Genomic DNA, 22,711 nt, shown 5'->3' with positions numbered 1-22,711 from the left:
ACATTCTAAATACTAATATACACCAGTGGGTATCAAAATAATAGCCTAATATTCGTCATCATATCCGTAGTAATCATCATCTTCGCCCGTGTTTAACATATCTGCGAGCGATTTGTGTTCCGGTTCTGGCTCGGGTTCCGGTTCTGCATCCGCCTCGTCATCGTAATCGTCCATTCCATCTGCAAGTACAAAGATCAATCAGTCAGCTTATCGTGTGCAACGGAGACCGAAGCATAAGTTAAAGGTCGATGTTAATGCCACCAACAAATGGTTACCGGTTTTGATTTTAATTGTTTCTTCGACCTCCACACCCCCACTGGCTGACGAAACCACCGGTAGGGTAGCTGGGGCAAGGTGTTTCCTTCTTGAAGAAGCTCCAAAGTTGGGTGTCGGTTTCGAGCTGCCAACGACTCCGTCGGTTCCCCCAGCACTGGTGACGAACTTTTCTGCTTTCGGGCGTACCCTGGAAAGAAGATCGATTTCACTTGCTTCCGGCTGTTCGACGCCAACGGCAGCTTCCGAGGCGGATGGCATGGCCACCGTGTCGTCGGTCAGCGTCTTCAGAATGTCGTAGTTAATCTTAGTGGATATCTTCTTCTCCTGCAGTATCTTTTCGATGGCCTCGCGGGCCGAAGGCGATGGACCGATATGTTTCTTCTTTGCTGTACGACGTTTCTTCTTCTCCGGTTTACCCTCTTCCCGCTCCTTCGCAAGCCGTTCCTCCTTTATCTTGACATCCCTGAGATACTCCTCGTTCAGCTTCTGCCACAGGACGTTCTTCGTGTTTGCTTCCTCCTCGGTCATTATGTAACCATCGATTTCATCGTCATCTAAATCTTCCGTTATCAGCACTCCATCCCCTGCCACCGGTTCTTCCGATTCCGGCCCACGACCCTGAGCGCAGATCGCCTTCAGGTCCGGTTTAATTCCCTCCAGTAGCTGCGGTTTGCTTTCCGGTATTTCGACGCTGTTGTTTTCCGCCGCATCGCCTAGACAGGTGCTTATCACGTCCATCGTAGACTCTTCGATAAACTTATTCGTCTCATGCAGCTCGTCAAAGTCCACCCCGGCCAAACGCTTTTTGGTATTGCGATTTATCGCCCGATCGAGGGCTGCGTCTATTTCAGCCTGCAGCTGGTTAAACTCGGTCGTCTGCTCCTCCAGCTTCAGCAGGCGCTCTTTGTCCTTCTTGCGAGCGGCCTTGAATGCCGGTGGATCCTGTTCCGCCTCGAGATCGACCGCCATAAACTCGTCCACGGTCAGCGCACTGCTCGGCGTCTCGCCGAACTCGAACAAGCGTTTGCGCAGCGTAGACTCGTGGATTTTCACGATCCGTACGATATCGTTCGGCGTTCGGCTGAAGTCATGCATTCGGGCGGCAAGCAGTAGGGCGGCCCCACAAAGGCCCGACGGTCGCCTACCGGAGTGTATGGAATCCTTTTTCATCCGCTGCACCAACCGTTGCGCTGTCATCGAGACTTCATGGGTTTTCTCTTTGAATTCCAGTTTGTTCGCGTATCGCATGATGTAGATGCAGGGATCTAAAAAAACGAGTAAAACTTCAGTTAGTACCGGTAGTAGCAAATGCAATCTAAATCAGACCCAACGATTCCGTTTAATTAAACTATGTGTAGAGATTCATTGGTAGAACAAAGATTATTGTGTGGAAACATCTTAATTACATAGGAAAAGTAATTAACCTCCACATCATACAATCTGTAGAAGCATTCTATTCCTATTATTACATTTGTATTTTATGTAATTACATTTTGAAAAAATAACCACCGACGACATATTTTACTTGCAGTTAGCATAGTTACAAACACAAGGAAAAAATGTGTGTTAGTTTAAACTTTGCGAATAAAAGTCAATAATTTCTAGTACACTCGCTTTGCGAATCCGTAGTCTAGTATTGATGACTTGCCTGATGTATTGACAACTGGAATTAACAACAACTAATTATTTATGGAAATCATATATTTTACATTTTATGTGTTTTTCTGTAGCAGTTGACTAACTTGATACCGGCATACATGATTAAGACAAACAAAATTAATTGAAAATACAGCAAAAATAACATTAAAATTACGTCAGGAAAGAAGCCAAAGAAAACCAACGAAAAAAACACTCAAACGGAACAAAAACTTCCAACAAAAAAGGGAAGAAAGTAAAAGCGACCGGTAGTTTCTTCCCATCGTTTCCTAAACGCAGCGTGCAGAAATTGCCCCAATACTCATACATCGAACCGGAAAGTGACTGACTAGTTTTCGTGCTATGATGCACTTTTCTGCTGCATTTTAAACTAGTTCCTGCTTTTCTTTTGCACTATTTTTTCCCAGCATAACGTATGGAGTTATTCAGCTTTGGTGGGGAGTGCTTTTCATTCAACAATCGACACATCGTTGGTTCCGGTGCAAAAGTCACCTAGAGTTATGTAGATGAAAGATAAGAAAGCAATGTTGGAGTTTGATTAATCAAATTCTTGTTTTCCTCCCACACCGTGCGTTTCGTCACAGCTCCAAATTCGTCACACACTAACGCTCAAAAACGTTGCGAAGCATCCGTCCTCACGCGGTCGGATGTTTAATGCTTAATTTTGCCTCCTTTCAGGGTTACCGTTAATTTATAAACGACAACAAATACATGTATCGCTTCGGCCAGGGCCAGAGAAAAAAAACGAAACCCCATGGTCGGAAAAACAGAAATTAAAAATCAAATCTAAGATACACCTGGCGCTCGCCGAAGTGTAGCAAACATCCGATCGAGGCTGTATCAATCAACCGGACGCAACACCGCATCATGCAGGATCGTTGTCGATTCGGGCGGAATATTTCAATACTTTTCCACACCTAACCTTCGATCGATGGTGCACGTGGGTACGAGTACCGAAAGCACATGCAATTGAATGCAACCGCTGCGGTTGCAACATCAAGCATCGTATGCACTGCCTCTCCCCCCCCTCCCCCCCCCCCCCCCCACCCCTTTAGTTCTCAATACCATTACGATCTCCGAGGGTGGGGGTGCAAAATAAAGGCACTGTTGCTCTCAGTGAAGCTCCTCTACGCCCAAGAAAAACCGCTTCATCCATAAGAGACCAATTCAACAACAACCAACTGCTCGTCGAGAGCAAAGTATCGCAAGCCAGCGACAAACGAACGCGGCGAAATGATCGCGATTGTGTTTGTGTTCGCGGGGCTTCGCGAGTAGTAGGGGATGCAAAACGCCGTCGCCAGCCCATAGGCACCGGGCAGCTGTAGGTCGACCGGCTTGCTGTTGTTTGTCGTTTGAAGCAGCGGTGGCTACGGGCTGCGCCAGCAACGACGACGGACCGTCAGTAGCGTTCCACCGTCCATCCCAAGCGAACGCACGCGATTCAGTGAGAGTGGACGGCGCCTTAAAATGTGTTTGCCAGATCAACAAGCTTAACTCATCGTTTAGAACAGCAGGAAAAAGGGCGTCAGCGTCACGAAAAAAATAAAGTTGGGTGAGTATAAAGTGTTTACAGAGACCACGCGGACCTTTCAACACCATGCCGATTATAGAACAATGTAAAATCATCGAAAAAAGACGAACTAGAATAACGCAAAGCGTTTAATTTAAGGAATGTGTTTTTGTTTGATGTGCTTGTAGAATTATGTTGTTCCGTGAGGTTTTTAGATCTTAAACAATGTCAGTGCCAGTTGAAATGAGCATAAATTGCGTAGTCCTGAAACTTATCAGACGAACGAGTCATCAATTTATTACGGTAATATAGACGTGTCCGTACAGTCTCTTTGCTGTTAGATCTCAATTCGACCGATTCGGTTTGGCAGGGGTATTATAACGTTCAAACCATTTTTGTTAACGCTTCAACGGGAATGTTTAAATTGGAAAACATTTTTAGGAACCCAATAGCTTAAATAATTTTGGAAAGTTTAATGCACGATTCCATGCGCAAAATTTAGTTGCCCACGCTTCGGAGAATGACAGCTTAATAATGCGACACATGGTAAGGTGCAGATTGTTTTGTATTGCTTCATTGAACTCACGAATTGCCACCGGAAGCGTTTGAAAAATAAATATAACAACCATCGCCATGCATTCTGCGGGCCCAGTATTACCCAATTTTGAAAACGGAAGAAAAAAGGCACTCCCATAAACCAACGCAAAAGGAACCGGATCGTTTCGATCTTCTCCTCCCTCTCATCCTTCCCTCCACCCCTTTCCCAAGAGCTGACCACTGTCCTCCGGCTACCCGGGCAAGTCCGTCGTCCGGTATGCAGAAGACCTTCAAAACGTGACGCCAGCCAAATGTGGTGAACGCGCAAAAACACCAGCCCCAAAGTTATGCACGAAACAAACGGACATAAAAAAGTCGAGATCAAGTCGATCGTGTTAAAAAAAAGGCAAACAGCTGACCGTGAAATAAGAAGGTAGTAGCCAAAAAAAAGCGATCCCCAAAAACCGTAGTCAAGTGTGACCCCGCGCTCGGCCTAGTGGCAAAGGGTAGTGCAGGGTACGGTGGTGATGTTGCGAGACGTAGACCGGTTTTCGTTCATGGTAGTTTTTTTTATTCTCCTGTGGATGCCACCGAAAAATCATTCATCCTCCCATCCTCTCGCAGATCGCATGCGATCCCCGATCGCGAGTCCATCGTGAATCGTTTCAATAAGGGGAAAAAAGGCAAACTGTGGAAATCTGCACCGCACGTTAGTGTGAAGGCAAATGGCGGTAAATTTATAGCCATCATTGACAGAATCGTTGACGGAATTGGTACGCGAAGGCACAACTTATGGCGCGAATCAAGGGTAGTGACCCAGCAAAGGAATGGTTTACGTTCTGCGGCTTAGTTCTTGCTGCGAAGGTGAGATTGGTTTTGTTTCTCGCCATACTGTAACTGTGTCATTGGAGCTCGTGGCCATCGCCAAAGCAACGGGGGTGAAGAAAAAGGCTCGCGAACAGTCTCGGTGCACCGCGTGGGGACAATTTTACCGGCAAAACGAGGGCGTGCTTCGAGACGATTCTTTGGATTCCGGTTTTGCGCTGTGACATAATGCGTTCTTGCTCTCGAATGCACGTTCGCCGTCGACTTGGTTCTTGGTTGGCCTTTTTGTGCATCGAAAGGGAACGTAAACAACCACCGATCGTAGGGTTGGGGGCGAGGCGAGGAGGAAAGAGAATGGATTGCAATCCGTACAAAACACTTTTGCCACTTTTTTAAGATAAAAGTTGTGCTAGGTCAGTTCAGATGAGAAGAGAACATTTTCATCGAATTATAAGATGAAAATATATTAATCACCTCGACAATTTTCCCAATAGTTTAAAATTTAAGTTGTGCTACACTCATATGCTACACACTTACATATCTATTTTACTTTATTTTCGAAGAACTATCTATACCAGAAAGTATTTCAAAATCCCAGATGGGTTGGAGTCGGCTAGCTGCCATCTACACAACACGGCGCCACAACTTCTTTCTCGTTCACAAACAAAGAACTTCAACAAGCGACGAACCCCCTCCTTACGAAGAGCACTTTGTGCGTGTGCTCTCCACGATGAATCGCTACACTGCAACGGTACGCCGTGTGGGCACTCATCGAACCACTGGGGCAAGAATTTAATTTCACATCAATACCCCACAACCACGCGCTGTGGACAGAGGCCTAGCGGAGAGAGACCTTCAGACGCATTTTTCGTAGTTGTTTTTGTTTTGTCTTTAACTACTTTCGTCCGCGCCGCCGACAGCTCGTCCTTCGGGGCTCGTAAGGAGGCGACAAGATAAGTTTTTTTTTGTTTTTTGCCTTATAAATGCTACCCTCTGCAATGCTGCCCCTTAACGGTTCATCGAGGTTTTAGTTTTTTTGTTTATCCAAAAAACATAATTTTCAGTTCGCGTGTATCTCGTGAGGCCCGCGTTGAGATCGGAATGCCGCCGCTGGTAGTGACGCTTGCGGGTGCAACCTTGCGCTGTGCAGTTGCCAAGTCAAAGTCAGCAGTCCGCGACCGAAAAGGTCAGATAGTGGCAGTGACAAGACGGGCTTTGGATTGCTTCGGTTCGATCACATTTTCAACCAGAGAACCGGCATAGTGATTAACTTTTGGCAGCCAAGCTATGTTGACACAGTTTTACTGTTACTTTAAACAAACGAGATCACGTTTTTGCTCCCTTTTGGCCCCTAACTTACTTTCAAATCATCGTCTGATTAAGTCGTAGAAAAGACCGGTTGTGTGAATCAGAAGCAAAACGGAGACAAAATGTCGAATGATTGATAGTGCGAGCTCCGACCTTGAAAAACCCACGTCAACGCCAAAAAGGTTGGGTTTTATTAGCGTAATTTTCCAAGCAAATATTGATATGTGAGAATTGGAAAATTTCCATTTTACACTGATAATTTATTCACCTATTCTAAGGTTGCTTGTAAATAATTTAAAAATCATGCGCAGAGGATTTATTGTTTTTATGTATAGGTATTAAAATTAGTAAATTAATTTAGAGTTTCAACATAATTATATATTTATTCCGGTGTCCATTTGATTGAACTTAAACACTGAATAAATATTTTACGTAGGTTTTAACTGTATTGTTGTTTAAATATCAGATTTTATTACAAAGATTGGATTTTGAATTTTTTCGTTTTTCGTTATTGGATTTTGAAGTTGTTAAAAACGTCACGTCTTGAGACTATCATGAACCAATTTTCTTTTTTTCAGTTCGAGGTACTGAATGCAAGATTGTTTTTCACAAATCAAATGCCACAAAACGTGCAGCGGGATTCTTATCTCCTCCTACACGCGAAGGGAATGAGACACGCTCAGGTCACGCACGGATAGTTACAGACACGGTAAGAGGAGTGGATTATGCAATACGATTTCCGTGCCGGTGCATTTCAAACACCTAGGAGTAAGGGAGGAGCAAAAGTGAAAAAAATGTGCCACGATCGAGTACAAACGATCATCCCTTTCGAAAGGCGTAAGGAACGTGCGGTGTAAAAAATGTTATAAACCATAGTAGCGGTTACTTAGGTATGTGGTACCTGTCGTTCCCTACTCCGACGCATCAAATGCAAGTGCGTACGCAAAGTACCACCAACACGCTTTGCGTCATAACCGACATTTGGTGAACCGCCAGCTATTACGCCTATTGCGTGACAATACCATTCGTGCCCCGGGAGGGTGGTCCCCCGTATGTGCACCGAGTGTCATCGTTAAACAACCGCAGGTATTGAACCAGGCAATGGTTTTCGCCTCGAAAAAGGTCTCCCCGTTGGCAGGCAGCCCAACAATGTTTACCGAGAGTAAAAAGGAGCACATGCGGGTAAGGCCGAAAGGCTACGGCGCCAACTGCCGATTGGGGACAATTTGTTTCAAATAAGCTCTGCCAAGAGCAAATAGGACGGTGTTAGAAGAGACGCCGATACCACGCCGGAGAAGAAAACGGATTGAAACCAAATCGAACGCCATGATACACACCCCAGACCGCCGCTCCTTAATTTTCTTTCCAGTCTTAGATCGAAAGTGAATCTCGCAGGAATAGTAGCGTAGCGAAGGAGAAAGTGATGTGCAGCCTGAAAACTGAACGCTCGATCCAGCGCACCCTCCTGCACCGATCGACATCGCTCTCCGGTGCAGTGCAATGTTAGGGGACGCGCATTAGGAGACGGGTTGCGCAACGGACAACGATGTTGTTTGCAATTGTCCCCTCGCTTGCTCACACGTTGCATAATAATGCCGGTTAGGTTGCGAACATTAATGTTGGAGATTTCCACTACCCTCCTCTCTCCCACCACGGACAGTGTCTATCGACCGTTTGGTGTACTGGCACACTATTAATCTTGCAACATATAAACCCCCACGCTCTCCCTGAATGGTGCACATTCTGGTTTTCAGCGGCTGGTTTGCAACCGGTTTGTGCTTCTCGAAGGTACTCTCGATCGCTCGTACACGCAAGCGAGTGTATGTTTTCCATTTAGAGGTCGATGCATCCGGAAGGAGGAAGTATCGTGGCTAGGATACATAGTAAATACAAACGCAAACACTCGACCAAACGCTCTGTGTACGATGATGTTTGATTAGGAGTTTGAACAGCCGTGAACTTTATAAACTCGCAGAGCAAACTCGTACCTGATCAGAGATGATCTCGGAGGTTCTTCAAACATCGTGACGCTCGGTAACGTTTACAATTCCAATAATAACCGTCACAATACTATCGATAACAACTGGACAAAGATAAATTGTTATGCTGAAAAAGAAAAACAGAAAGAGATAAAATGCTCTTTGTTTAGAAACACAAGATTATGTTCTACATTTACTTAAACGCTTGGACCGTTCGTCATTTGGTCAAGGTCGCTTTATTTCTATGGGACGAATGGTTAATAAGACGTGGTCAAACAAGTGTTCCCGTCTATCTTACTTCCATTTCCATCCTATCACTAAAAAGGGAAGACCAACTTTTACTCCCACAATAGCTAAGTGCCACGGGTGACGATTAAAAAATGATGCATAGATATATTGCTTTCAGTTGTACAATATGTGCGCACTTTATGTTCAATAATTGCTATTTCTCTTATTGTTTTTGAAATATAAATATTTAAAAAATAAATTCATGTTTTCATAGTTAAAAAAGAATTTGTCAATATTCATCTAAATATTATTATTACCCTTAATTTCATTCCATGCCTGTTTTCTCTAACCCTCCCCCCATAAAGTATTTTTGTTGTAATATTGAAATTCCCCGTTTTATGTTTTCAACGTATCTTATGCATCATTCGTAAACTGAACTGTGTTACTCAAGCGGGTTGTACGAGAAAATTAAGTCACGTTAAGAATTTTATAAATTTTCATTATTTTTCCAATTTTCTCTATATTTCAAAGAATCTTACAAAGAAATACTTTGATCACTCGACATTTGTTTCATAACCGATTATTTCTATCTTAAACAAGGAGGGGAAAAAATACCATCAAGAACTTTCACTGCTAGTCGACGCTTCTTTCATAGAAAATTACATCCAATTCGGTGAGTAGCGAGCCAGCTTTGATAAAGGGCTTCGCTACCAAATCTCAGCAGACCTGCAATCTTTATTTGAAAACGTTTGGCAACGCAGGCGGTATTGCCCCCTTAGCAGCTTGACAGTCAAGCCACAGTGGCAGTCAGAAGTTAATTTTAACGCACAACCGAAACCCCTCCTTATCTACGCCTTATCGGATAAGGCGCATTCGTAGCGTTCGAATAGAAGGCACTGCGGCGATATCTCGCGCCTGGCCAGAGGTCAACAAGCTGGAATTCAGACCGTCTACTTAAGGCAACACACACCAAACAATGCACCATCCTGAGGCGCAAACGATACACAAACGAGCCGAGCGACGGGGAAAAAAACCTAACAAACGAAACAAACAGTGTATTATCGTGGCCCATCGTCGTCTCCAGCGCTTGGCACCCCGGCATTCGCGGTTTTATCAATCATCGACGCTCGGAAGGGACGACGGACGGAGCACGGTTTATTATTGTCGTGTGCTGACTCGGTTCGTCTTACCACCAAGACACCTCACGCCTTTTCCCCACCCCTCGCGGGGCCCAATTGATTATTAGCAATCGTTTATAGCTGGTCTCTCGTGTGCGCCGCGACTCGCAAGTGCAGCAGCACCTACAACGACCACCACACATCCCTGTGTGTTTTGTTTCCCACACCCCGCGGGTCGACGATAACGGGGGACAGGACACCAACCAGGACACCACCCTGGAGCGGACTCTGACCAGTGGCGTGGAGGAGGGGAGGGGGGGAGAACCAATTCCACCCCGTTCCGCAACGAAACCAGGTCAAATTGAGCTCCATTAGTGGTCGCGCGGCAGAATTGACCCCCAAACCCCCACCCGTCCCAGTTCGCGACCGCGGCCATTACTTATTCATTGTCAGCTTGCAAATTCAGCTGCGTTGCAGGCTTGCCGGCCGATGGAGACGGGGACGGGAGAGGGGAAGGAGGAAAGGACCACTTCCAACACGATACATGGGCATTAACGCAAGCGCACACAGTGTGTGAGTTTACCGGGATCCGCCGGCAGTGTCCAATCGGTCACAGCCGGCGACTGTCGTAACAACAAGTAGGTGCAGGTGTTGTTTTGCTTTCCCATGGCACACTGCTCCTGCCACTGTCACTTTCCGTTTCCTTCTCGTTTTCCTGTTTATATTTCTTCCCGACTCCGATTTAGTACCTTTCGTGTTGTGTGTCAAGTGCGTGAACCTGCGAAGTCGAGACCCTTAATGGGGTCAATGTGATCGCTTACGATCACGAATACCGATCGTTTATTCATTCAATCAAACGTGTTGTCTTTTGTTGACACATTCGCTACGGTGTTTAATTACTATTTGTTAACATTTTTACTCCACCCTTTCACTCTCTTTACAGATTAAAAAACTCTACCAAGTGCTCCCCCCGTCTGTCCGGTAATACCTACCAGAGCAAGGTGCAAACGGAAGCAGTTCAGTGATGCCAGACGTGATGCTGCTGTCACTACATTGTCGTTTGCATGAGTTGCATCTCCGCAGTCGCCGGTGATAAGCAGAAAGGGTCGCGAATGTGTGCGAATGTGCCGTCCGGAGACACGACTGTTTCCATTTCCCACCGTTGTGCCATCGTTAACACGCGACAGTCAAGTGATCGTGCGTGCTCAAGTGAGTGTGCGGTGCAAATCAGCGAAAGCAACGATCGGTGGTGGCTAGCGAGATCACTTCACAGCGCCCGGGACAAAGGGCAGCCAAGTGTGGAAGCTTCTCGGTGAACCGTCTACGGAACTCTCGTCTCGGTTTTGCGTAAGATTTCCGCGTCCACTTAGTGTCGGGTGGTAAGGTGGTACGGATGGTGTTTAGGTAAACACACCCGTCTAGTGTGCTCTGTTTTGATGTGCGCATCCACCTAGAGCCTTACTTGGACCGTGATCCTTCGCACGTGAACTTGCCGTGGTGAGAAAGTGAGAAGGGAGGACATATAGAGAGAAAGAGAGAGGTAACGAGCACTGCACCATGGTGGACGCAATTGCAGCCGTGCCGAACGATTCACTTGCCGATCACTTCGGCCGCCAGGTGCTGCACTGGATCGTGGGCTACTCGACGGCCTGGTACGCGACACTCAGCCACTGCGATCTGGTCGACAACCTGAAGAAGGTGGACTCGGGCGCGAAGATCCTGCTGCAGGGGCTCGGCGTGAAAACCAACGACGACGAGGACGACGAGGAGGAGGAGGAGGAGGAGGAAGAGGGGGAAGTTCAAGGGCGCCCGGTGAATGCAGGGGAAGGGCTCGCGGGGCAGCAGCGAGCCGGTGGGCCGGTACGGCGTCGTCGCAAGGTACGACGTGTGGCCGCCCGAGGATACGTCAATCGGTACGATCCGGTCGTCGAGTACGGTGAACGAAACTACGAGAATCTAATGCTGGCCGACCTGATGGAGAACTGTGACGGCGGCATTCCCGGTAAGTGCGGTTTTATGTGACCCAATCTATTACTTTCTATTTTCCCGCCGGCTTACGCCCTCCCCCGGTGTCATGGTTTTATGTGCTGAAGTGCAGTGTACAAGGATAATTTACTGATAGTCGATGACGAAATCGATTGTTGAGTTCCATACTTTCCTGTAGAAGTAGTTCTACCTCACTGTGAATAGAATCTTCAAAGGGTCGTTAAACACTAGAGATATTGTGGTACAACAATTTTGATAAAATTTGTGAAACATATTATAATTAGCTTCATAATTTTAGCATTCATAATTAGCTTCAAGCAAACCGTGACTCGTGCTATAATATAAATTGAAAAAAAAAATTATTTTTTTAGTTAGTATGACAATTTCTCGGGTTTGTCCAAACCAATTACCCATTATTAATTTTACGACAAAAACTACGTGGATTGTTTTTCAAATTGAAAACTTCATCAAGAACATTTCCATTCGGTATTTTCGAATATCAAACAAGAAAATGCTGAATATTGAATCATTTGTTATTACATAAAACCCAAATCGATAGTTGGTACTTATAGTGTAACACCAAGTATGTTTCCTTCGGCATAGTGAAGCTATGGATAATAAGCGTAATTGTTTGTGTGCGGTTGCGAAAGTCCATCGTTCGGTGCCTGTCCGAGGTGCGCTTGTTTGTCCTCTTCCACGCTTAATGACTCGTTCAATCGATTGCCATGATACGATCAAATTCTAATCCATATATTCTACTCACTCGTAGGATGAACGAAGTTGATGAAAAAGGGTGTAATTATTTCAGTTTTCATACCAATTGCAATATACAAAATTCAAAATATTGGCCCAAAAAATCTTATCATATTTTGTCATACCTAAAAACTTAAGAAAATTATATTTGTAATACATCCTTCGACACATCCTTGCAGAAGTGATTAACACTGAAATAAACCGCATTTGGCTTGAGCAACCATTAGCCTTATCTACCAAACAAACGCAAATTTCACGGGCACGTGACGAACGTTTTAAAGTGCATATATTAACGTCATTGGCGACATTGAACAACACCGGGCTATAAATTATTCATCGGCCGATGCCACGCCGATCCAACCGCGTAGCGAAAGGTCAAGGTACTGCTCCAGATTCAACCTTTACATTCAGCGTAGATTTTTTTCGTCGTTTGACAACGTTAATTTGCCAAAACACGTTTTCGAGCACACAAACCAACGGTACAAGAACTGTACTGGCCGGCGGCCAGATGTTGGCCATTTTTAGATCTAACCGTAAATGTACAAAAAGGACAGACGGGTTTATCTTACGCTAGTGCAGAAGAAAGAAGCGTTATTTCACCAAAAAGGCAGAGAATAGTTACATGTGGTGCGAAGGTTTCAATGATACCGTTCTATGTGCAAAAACTCTGTACACATTTTGTTGAATGTCATCATATGTTGCGTTGTCACGAAGGATAATCAAAACAGAAATCAAAACTGACAAACGACAGAAAAATATTGAGAAGTCCCTCCACTCTTTGTCTTCTTTTTCTCTCGGCGGAACAAAACCTCTCTCGCAAATTAAAAATCATTTCAAAGAGAAAAATTCAGCATCACACAAACACAAACGAAAGGGAGCTGCGATTGTCTAACGAACCGGTAATTATCAATGTGATGCGTGTTTGAATGGCTTATTTCTTCAAAAATCCCATAGATAACAACATAGTTTGTAGACAAAGTTGTTTGCCTTGAAAATACCTTTCATTTAAGGGGTCAATCATTAAAATCGGCCGAAGGACTAATACGTTATTAATAAATTGGTAGTTTCCGACAAATTTAAGTTCAATCCTTCTTTATATCTTTCCTTCACAATCAATGTTCTTTCGTTGGCTTGCATTTTGAACATTCACCTTCACATCAATGGAAGGATTGTTTACAATGCTCGTAATTTCAGCTATTTGTAAAGAAAAATAGTATTTTTCCTCGCACCTCGTAAGCACCTGCATGCGATGTAAACAAAATGCATTGCACTCACACATCGGCGTTTCTCTTTGAGATCTGGAGAGTCTCGAAAGTAACTGAATGAGATGTAACGAGACGGTACCTACCTACTTTGAAAAAGTAGCTGGAGCAAAATAATCTACATGGGTGTATGAGATTAAGGGACAGCGATAAAAAATACTCAAACTGTTGGAGATTTTTTCCAACATTTCAGTAAAAACGCGGATATTTTTTAAATTACATTACATAGTTTTAGGGATAAACATTGTGTGGACCTAGTTTCGATAATCAACACCCGTACCTAGCTTTTGTAACTAGACTCATACAGCTACAGTTCCCTTCACTGCTCCAAAACGCACAACAATCGCAGTATCCGGGGTTGGACTGGGTGTAGCGAGCTGCTTCTCCAGATATTCGAGAAAACTAAGATGGCTGTCTGATGTGCGAGGTGTATTTTGTACCGTGCGTGATGATGACGATGGAGCCGTGCGTTTTTCGCTAAAGTTGCCCACATTCGCTCACAACACCCATCCCCGAATCCTAGTGTAGTTGCAATATCCTTCCGTTCCGTTGTGGGGGTGCGTTTAGTTTGCCAAACCACTGTGAAAAGCAGTCGCAATCGGTCGAGAAGCAAACGAGTGGACTACATCAGCCCCCGGGACTACTTTAGTTGGATACCCAGTGGATGAGATAGATAGGATCTTCGCGAAAGCAGCCCGCGACGGCATACGGGTCATCCACATACCCGAGGGAAAAGAACAATCCGAACAAAATACAAAAGCGCACACACACACAACAGGGCGGTACGACTATGTCCAACCTGTACGCAAAAATTTCTCAGCGTCCAATGAAGCGAAATGAGGAGCAGATATTTTCCGTCTTTCCGTACCACAATAGTAAGCGAATTTCCCTTTAAGTGTTTTGTGATTGTTTCGTGTGTGCATGTCTGTCTTCGCTTGATGTTTGTTGAGGACATATTTGTGTTGTTTCTATTTGAACGCTGGTGCGGGGAACACCATCAGGCATCGATCGATCGAATGAATGGCCTGCGGAGTCGTCGCAGATGATGCGATGGAAAATCAATTATAATTGATAAACGCCCGGAAAAATACCAGCCTTACCGAAGCGAAGAGGGAAAGCAAAACGAATGTTTGCGGAATGGGTGGGGGGGGCCTTCGGATGCTCTCCCGAAGACCCCCAGAACTTTTTCCCGAATTAGCGAGAGCTCGATGTAGCAGCATTGCGTGATACGCGCATATGTACGTGTGTGTTGGGATGCAGTGCGGCCCTTTTCTACTCCACTAGTTTTATGCTAATCACCACCAGGCGGTGCATTGTGACGTCATCGCCGCCCCATTGGTGGTGTGGTGTGCCAGAATGCGCAAATAAGGGCCAATAATATACGGTCCGAGGGCGGCAGACAGATAGACAGGCAGTGTTCAGCAGCGCTTGCTTCGATATTATCCTTCTCTCGCCCTACAGTACACTTTCCAATGTTGATGGTTTGCGGGAGAACGATGGAGCAAAGAGATTAATCATAATGGTGCCGTACTAAATGAAGTGTCTGTTTTATATTTCGCATCGTTGCAGTTGAGATGTTCAATGTGTTGGCCCCGTTCCATCAGATCAGTGCTGGTGCCAGCGGTGGTGGTCCCGCTGCCGCAGCTACTGCGGGTGGTGCTGCTGCTGGTGTCGCCGCGGCAGCCAATGCAGGCAACCAGAACGTGCGGCTAGAGAACATGCAGGTGACGCAACCGAGCAGTGCCCCATCATCGCCGACGATCGCATCACCCGGTGCACTCAGTTCCACCTCGTTCTGTCTTGCGAACGGAATTAACGGTGCGGGCGGTGGTACCGGTGGCGCAAGCGGTGGAGGAATCGGTTTTGGCGGCCACAGCGTTATCAACAGTACGACCGCTGCCGATACGGCCGATCCGAACTGGCAGGCCAACAAATCAACCGTGCGCGAACGCAATGCCGCCATGTTTAACAACGATCTGATGGCCGACATCCGGTTCATCGTCGGGTCCGACGGTAAGTTGCCTTCCCATCATCATCATAATCATCATTCCCCCACCCTTGGCTTCCGTTCAAGGATGTCGATTACGTAATTGTGTCCATGAATATTTTCTCTGCCATTTGTTTTTTTTTCTTCTGCGTTCTCATCTTCCTCTCCCTTGTTGTCACTTTCCAGAGCAAGTTCAAACGATTCCGGCCCACAAGTACGTACTAGCGACGGGAAGCTCCGTTTTCTACGCCATGTTCTACGGTGGGCTGGCCGAAAATAAGCAGGAGATCAAGGTCCCGGACGTAGAACCGGGGGCCTTTTTAACGCTGCTCAAGTAAGACCTGACACCGCAAAATGGGGACCAATACGATAACCTAAATTTATGCTTGGCATGTTCCTCCTCATCTCACACCACACAGGTATCTGTACTGTGATGAAATTCAGCTCGAAGCCGACAACGTGCTAGCGACACTGTACGTCGCCAAGAAGTACATCGTGCCCCATCTGGCCCGGGCGTGCGTCAACTATCTGGAAACTAGTCTCACCGCAAAGAACGCCTGCTTGCTGCTCAGCCAGTCGCGCCTGTTCGAAGAACCGGATCTGATGCAGCGCTGCTGGGAGGTGATCGACGCACAGGTATGTCGTGATAGTACTATCACCGCCACTACCACTACCACCACCACCACCACCAAATCCACCATTAGTAGTAGCATTAGAAACCGTAGTAACAGCAGTAGCGCTAGCTTCCGATGCCCCGTAGTTGATAGGAACCACGTTGCTTTGTCGGCCGCTTTGCGGGGCTGCTCGCTGGCTGGTGGTAGCAGCAGCAGCATGCCTTCGTCACCGACGAACAACAATGGGTTGGGTGTGGTAGAGTCGCCGGAAGAGGACGAATGTTCCGGCAGCTCGACCTCTGCCGGTGGCTCGGCCGCCATGTCCACCAGCAGCAGTGGAACGGTCCCGCTTAGTTTTACCGTCCTAACCCCTTCGGGGGTCGACGATAACAACGGGTTGGATGGTAAATCGTTGCTTTAAAAGATCACACTCGTTTGTGCCTGATGATAATGCGTCACGCGAACACGAGCCTGTAGATAGGCCAAATCATAAAACATGCAGCGTTCAAATGATCCAGCACCTTCCCCGGGGTGTTCTACCTTCTACTGCCATTATGCCAACCCAATGTGCAACCACCTACAGCTGCAAACCGTCTGCTCAACAAGGGCGTGACCGGCTGAAAAATACTTCTTTTTCCAACCATACATTTTCTCCGTATCATTACTTAGTCCCCTATTCAGTAAAATAAATATCCAAAAAGTAAACATTTTAATTAAAACGTGCAATACCGAACTTTTTCACGCCAGTCACGTTCTTTTTGGCAGCCTATAATGTGTGACCCTTCATCTTCAATCTAAATGTGCATTGATGTACTTTAAGTGTCTCTCTACCATTCAATACATGGCCATACTCGAGATGGAAAGAAATTGCTCAAAGGACGGCAAAATTTAAATACTTAAAAGTAACATGCTAATCTGGACATTTCATATTGTAAGGAAGTGTGTTTACGAGAAATATTAGAGCTATATCGGGCCATGGATTAATGTTAAATCTGTAACTAAAAATGGTATGACACATTTGATTTGTGGTAAATATGTTTCAAACATCTGGAAACGAACTATTCATTGCTTCTGCAGTTCCTTCCTGGTTTTTATGCTGCGATTGTTTGGCAACAAGTGATGGCTGCGAGTTCGATTTTCAACCTATATTTTTAACAATATGTCTTACCATTTACCCCTTAGCTTCAGGTGCTTATTAATAGATTTGTCTTATAAAATGTAAAACTGCAATATTTTAAGTTTTTTGAATGACCCATTTCCCTGATTTGATGCAATGTTTCGAGGATAAGACGAAGAAAAGGAGAAGGAAACGCTTTGTTATACCATATACATAGGAAGAACAAATCCCTCAACAAGCATTATCTCTATTTAACGTGGTTTGATTGAAATCACCGATGAAAGGAACCGAACTCTGAATGTTAATTTGTTGATTGGTTTATCCTCGCTTATGATTTCCTCCCCCGTCAGTGTGTTGTGTCTCGATGTGTTTAGGTTTAGTTTTGTACTCCCCGTTCCGTTTTGTTTCTAATGTTCCCGTGGCCTGTGTGTATGTGGTGTGTGAAAGTATTTGATTGTTTGCCACGGCAAGTGTATTTTAAAAACCGATTTTGTAACATATCATTCGATGAGTGAAGGAAGGAGCAACATGAAAAAGCGGTCCAGTGTAACTCTGCCACGGGATTCGTTATAAACGAGATTACCATCCCACGAGCACAGAGCAGATGAAAATCGATAGGAAAATGCACACACCAGCTCAACTAGCCAGAAAGCAGATCCTACAGCGTCCCGAATAAGTCGAATGGTCATATCATTCAAATAAGCACAGAACGAAGTAAGGAGGCATTTCCGTCAGGGAGCTCTTATATTAAGGCCATTAGTCGAATTTATAAATGTGTAGCAAGTTTTCATCGTTATTGGCGTCGCTTTTAAAGGGAAAGGAGAAACAGCATAGACCGCAGAAAAAAAGAGACAAAAGAAAACCCTGTACCTATATTTTACCGTAGGTTTTCTAACTCGAAGAAGGAAAATGAAAATGAATTGATTGTAAAAGAAAAACTAAAATATTGCAGTTTTAATTATCCTTAGTTCGTGTCGTGTCTGGTCGGAAAAATCCTTTTTCTCTACCGTTGATATTAGTTTCCGCTAATACAAAATCCTTTGCCAAGTTTGATATCTTTGTCATTGACTTTTATGCCCCAATCCTGACGCTTTCTTCTATCTTGACTTTGCTGTGGAATTCATCTAGTGATCATTGATTTCACCCCATAATGGTCCATTATGAATTGGGAATGGTTTCCAGTGCCAACACCGAACCCTTTAACATCTCGCAGCCAAAAGCTATCCCCCATCCTCCAATGACCTACTCCCTCCTCCCCACCCCAGTGCGCATCTCCAACGTTTTTCCTTTTGCTCTCACTCCGCAGGCGGAAATGGCAATCAAGGCGGAAGGTTTTGCCGACATTGATCTGAAAACGTTCGAAACGATCCTAGCGCGTGAAACGCTCAACTGCAAGGAGATCCACCTGTTCGAAGCGGCCCTCAGCTGGGCACACGGTGCCTGCACTAAGATGGACATCGAGCCAACGTCATCGAACAAGCGCCAGCTGCTCGGCCAAGCCCTGTACCTGATTCGCATTCCGACGATGACGCTCGAAGAGTTCGCCAACCGGGTGGCGCAGCTGGGCATCCTCACCAACCAGGAGACAATCGACATTTTCCTCAACTTTACCGCCAAAAACAAACCAAAGCTGACGTTCCCGGTGCAGCCGCGGTGCGGTCTGAAGACACAGGTGTGCCATCGGTTTTACTCCTGCGCGTACCGCAGCAACCAGTGGCGCTACCGGGGTCGCTGCGATTCGATACAGTTCTCCGTGGACAAACGTATCTTTATCGTCGGTTTCGGGCTGTACGGTTCGTCGACCGGGGCGGCCGACTACGACGTGAAGATCGAGCTGAAGCGGCTCGGTCGGGTGCTGGCGGAAAATAGTACCAAATTCTTCTCAGATGGTTCGAGCAACACGTTCCAAGTGTTCTTCGAGACGCCGATCCAGATCGAGCCGGAATGCTTCTACACCGCGTCGGTCGTACTGGACGGGACCGAGCTGAGCTTCTTCGGCCAGGAGGGTATGAGCGAGGTGTGCGTCGGTACGGTTACGTTCCAGTTTCAGTGTTCCTCCGAGAGCACGAACGGCACGGGCGTCCAGGGTGGCCAGATACCGGAACTTATCTTCTACGGACCGATGGGTGTTAGCCAGCAGAACAACAACAGCATCAGCACGAGTGCGAGCAACAATACGATCAACAATAACCATGCCGGCGCCAAGAGTGGCCATACGTCCGGCAATGGCAATGGTAGCCACGCAAAGGTTACAAGCAACGGCGCTGGAGGCAGCACAAATGTATCGTCTTCGACCGCATCGACCCACGGTGGCCTACTGCTGATGGGAGCGGGCAGTTCAGCCTCGACCATTACAAACCCTGGTGGTTCCGCAAACGCTGGCTCATTTGGGAATGGTGGGGAAAGTGAAAATAGTTCCGCTGGATCTAACGGTACCGCCGCCAGCCAGGCAAACTGGCTTCAACCAGCGGTCACAGGTGCGGCCTCTGCTTCTGCCGGTTCCCTGTCGGCCAACAACAATGACGCATCGGACTGAATATTTGCGAACTATTGGCGAATGGGAGTTAACACCGGCGGAACGTAATCCTCTTTCGCACGAAGGCACGTCTATTCCTATAATATTTTCTCTTATCAGTGGCGACCCTTTTTACGTAGAGTCGTAGCGATATGTACACATTTAAACACAAACATAAGTAGCAGCTCCCATCCCGGGGACAATACTACCATGGTAATTCATTTTCTTCTCTGCACTAGGCAGATCAAAATCAACCGTTAGATGTGTTTCATTAAAGTGGCAATTCTTCTGAGACCATTAGTTCTAATAGTAGTGCTAGTCAAACAAGGATAAGTAGCAAAAATATGGCTCGTATAATTTGTGGGTTTAGGTCTTCCTTTTTAATTCCTCTTTTTTTTTCATCGCTACAAAATTAGCAACAAGTGTATTCGCGTCAAGAAGACTTAATCTTAGTTGGTTCAATGGAACCGGCCCGGTTTGAATTATACGCTGGCCAAGGCGGAGGTGTCCTGTTTTAATTATTCTTTTTTTTTTTATTCTACTTTCCTTTTCTACTGTCATCCGCCATTCATTTTACGCTATATCGCCTACGAAGCGAAATCTTGCATAAACATAAACAGTAGATATAGAGTTTGAATTTTGTAGAAGAAATGAGCAAACGCGGAATCAATTTCCCGCGTGTGCGTTGGAGAACGAGTGTGAACAAGAAAACGGTTTCCTTTGTAGTGTGTAAGAGAACGCGATGATTATATGGATGGGATAAGAGACTCGTACATAAAAAGATAGGCGTACGACAGCTAAACTAGGTGCAAGATACTAAACAAACAAATATAATAAACAAAAATCACACAGATGAAATGGCTGTTCCGAAACTTCTTGAAAACGAAACGGCAAGCAACATTGGGGTAACGGAGGCCAGCGTGAGACGTGATGATGATGATACTGAACAAGTTGAACCAAAAGTGCAAAAATCGCAAATCCTAAACAATCTACACGTGCAGATAGATGACGATCGATGTAGTAAGATTACAATGTAACGGCCATGAATCATTTGAATTTACCGTGCCGGCGCCACCGGGCTAGGGTTAGTGCACTGATATTATTTTACGTGTAAATTTGAATATTTTGTTATAAAAGGATTCTTGCGTCCCCCGCCAGCCACGTTGGTTATGTTGAATTTGTGCATTTACGGACAAAACAAAAAAAATTACTGTTACCCGATCCATTCGTCAAGACGGATTACCCTATTGAGTTTAAATTTGGATGTGTATGAATTGACATGTTTGTATAAGTTGGCCTTCGCTGAGTCCTTATCCAGAGCGAAACAATGTGCAATGTGCAACAGGGAAATAATTGAAAAATTAGCAACTCAAAATAGAAAACGAAGAAGAGAATGTAAAGGTACGACTGGCGGTAAATATGATCGACAGAGAAAAGACATAAATATACACACATATGAATATATTTTGAATTTGAATGATTAATGAATAAATTATTGTAGATGAATATTGGAAGGGAGGTGTTTGGTTTTGAGCAAAGAAATGTTTCTGAAGAAGGTTTCTTACAAAACAAGATAAAAGCTTCAATGAATCATAACTCACGTTGAACTGCAGTCTGGCCTGCGTCCAGGTGTAGCCAAAAGCGGTCACTGGGACGGAGCGGTACAGTGAAACAAAGAGGTACAAAGCTCATTGCCCCAGCACACCCTCGTTTGACAGCACAGTGGCTTTGTCAATGCCACCAATGGGGACCAGTGTGATAAGGCCAGTACCGTAATAATGTTTGCACCATCGTACAAATTTGGAGTGGTGGTTTTGAGAAGACAATAAGGTACGTACCTACGGTACAGCCCGAAGTCAAATGTTATTTTTCACCAAGATGTGGCTCCATGCCATTTCTCGTTATATACACAGAAATGGTTACAGAAAAATTGCCCGTTTTGGGGTGAAGGATCTGTGGCCACCATCCATTACTCAGTACGGCCCAAACCGTCAGACCGTTGACCGTCAGATGACCATATGGTATATCCAAATCCATCAAAAAGAAAGCGACATAATGATGGTGGTTTATGAAATGTAAGTTCTTTTCCGCAACAAAATTGCCGACACCGAAATGACACCGAACCGAACCCATAAAGTCTGTTTTGGACAGAGGCGATGTGGTAACACTTAATTGAAATTCATATGTACTTACCTATGGAAGGAATGTTGATGCACAGTGATTGTGAAAGCTTCAGGTAGGTCCTTCCAAGTTCATAACAACATATTTGCAGCACATCGCTTATGTCGATGAGGAGATCTACAAAGCACAACAATATAGTCAGTACGCACATTTGTGTACAGCTGCTCTAACAAATGCTGGCCCGGAACTTACGTGATGTACCCTCCGTGCGGCATGTGATGTACACGCAGGCAGCGTAAATGTGGGTATTCCGGCGACCACGGGTCAGGTTCCGAATCAGGGCCATTTTAAAGAAATTGCACGCCGTATCGATGCAATGATTGTTCAGCCGCAGCTGATTGCACAGATGGGTAATGCCATGGCGTGCCTTTCGCAGCGTGACCTCACGCGATTCCGTCCCGGTTCCGACGTGAAACTTGCCGTACGCCGTGGCACCACCGCGCGAATCGGAAGCCACAAACTGACCGACGGCACTAGCCGCACCATGTGCATTTTCCTCGAACTGTACCTCCGACACGATAATGTTATCCTCCAGCACCGATCCACAATTCGTACACACCGCATCGCCGCGGGCATTGTCCACCTCGATATCGGCACTTCCACAATTATTGCACTTCCGCCCGGACGACATTTTGGAGTTTGCTTATTGGGTTGCTAACACAAACCAAGAGGTGTCGTGGACAATTCACGCACGGCTGATTACTTTCCCAGTAACCACTTTTCTTTTTCCACCGAGAATTTATCTTCACCAAACACACAAGCGATCATGCACGGACTGTCATCTGAGCATGCTATGTGGAAAACAAAAACAATGGCGTAACGTAAACAGGTATCTGTCATTCATGAAACGCGGACGAAG

At 45.6% G+C, this 22,711-nt stretch overlaps 2 protein-coding genes across 2 annotated transcripts; one reads left to right on the top strand and one right to left on the bottom strand.

The window, feature by feature from the left end:
- LOC131288517 (transcription factor IIIB 90 kDa subunit) lies at positions 1 to 22,567 on the bottom strand. The gene is made up of 4 exons (XM_058317657.1): positions 22,045 to 22,567; positions 21,865 to 21,969; positions 276 to 1,541; positions 1 to 179 (listed from the first exon to the last, which is right to left on the bottom strand). Exons 1-4 carry the CDS (start codon positions 22,481 to 22,483, stop codon positions 46 to 48), a joined length of 1,944 nt encoding a protein of 647 aa, XP_058173640.1. The 5' UTR covers positions 22,484 to 22,567; the 3' UTR covers positions 1 to 45.
- Positions 10,995 to 19,721, top strand: LOC131288516 (BTB/POZ domain-containing protein 6-B-like). The gene is made up of 5 exons (XM_058317656.1): positions 10,995 to 11,439; positions 15,008 to 15,451; positions 15,612 to 15,759; positions 15,845 to 16,061; positions 18,463 to 19,721. Exons 1-5 carry the CDS (start codon positions 10,995 to 10,997, stop codon positions 19,690 to 19,692), a joined length of 2,484 nt encoding a protein of 827 aa, XP_058173639.1. The 3' UTR covers positions 19,693 to 19,721.
- Positions 22,568 to 22,711: the final 144 nt, after the last annotated feature.

Source organism: Anopheles ziemanni, chromosome 3, assembly GCF_943734765.1.
Source record: "Anopheles ziemanni chromosome 3, idAnoZiCoDA_A2_x.2, whole genome shotgun sequence".
NCBI lineage: Eukaryota > Metazoa > Arthropoda > Insecta > Diptera > Culicidae > Anopheles > Anopheles ziemanni.
This window is presented reverse-complemented; position numbering and strand designations above follow the sequence as displayed.

What these genes read in the sequence shown, in the direction of transcription:
- LOC131288516 (XM_058317656.1), top strand. Translation starts at nt 10,995, where the DNA reads ATGGTGGACGCAATTGCAGCCGTGCCGAACGATTCACTTGCCGATCAC. An exon ending in GTTCATCGTCGGGTCCGACG is followed by an intron (nt 15,452 to 15,611) that starts GTAAGTTGCCTT and finishes GTCACTTTCCAG; the next exon opens with AGCAAGTTCAAACGATTCCG. An exon ending in GGGAGGTGATCGACGCACAG is followed by an intron (nt 16,062 to 18,462) that starts GTATGTCGTGAT and finishes CTCACTCCGCAG; the next exon opens with GCGGAAATGGCAATCAAGGC.
- LOC131288517 (XM_058317657.1), bottom strand. Translation starts at nt 22,483, where the DNA reads ATGTCGTCCGGGCGGAAGTGCAATAATTGTGGAAGTGCCGATATCGAG. An exon ending in CCGCACGGAGGGTACATCAC is followed by an intron (nt 21,970 to 22,044) that starts GTAAGTTCCGGG and finishes TGTGCTTTGTAG; the next exon opens with ATCTCCTCATCGACATAAGC. An exon ending in CATCAACATTCCTTCCATAG is followed by an intron (nt 1,542 to 21,864) that starts GTAAGTACATAT and finishes TCGTTTTTTTAG; the next exon opens with ATCCCTGCATCTACATCATG.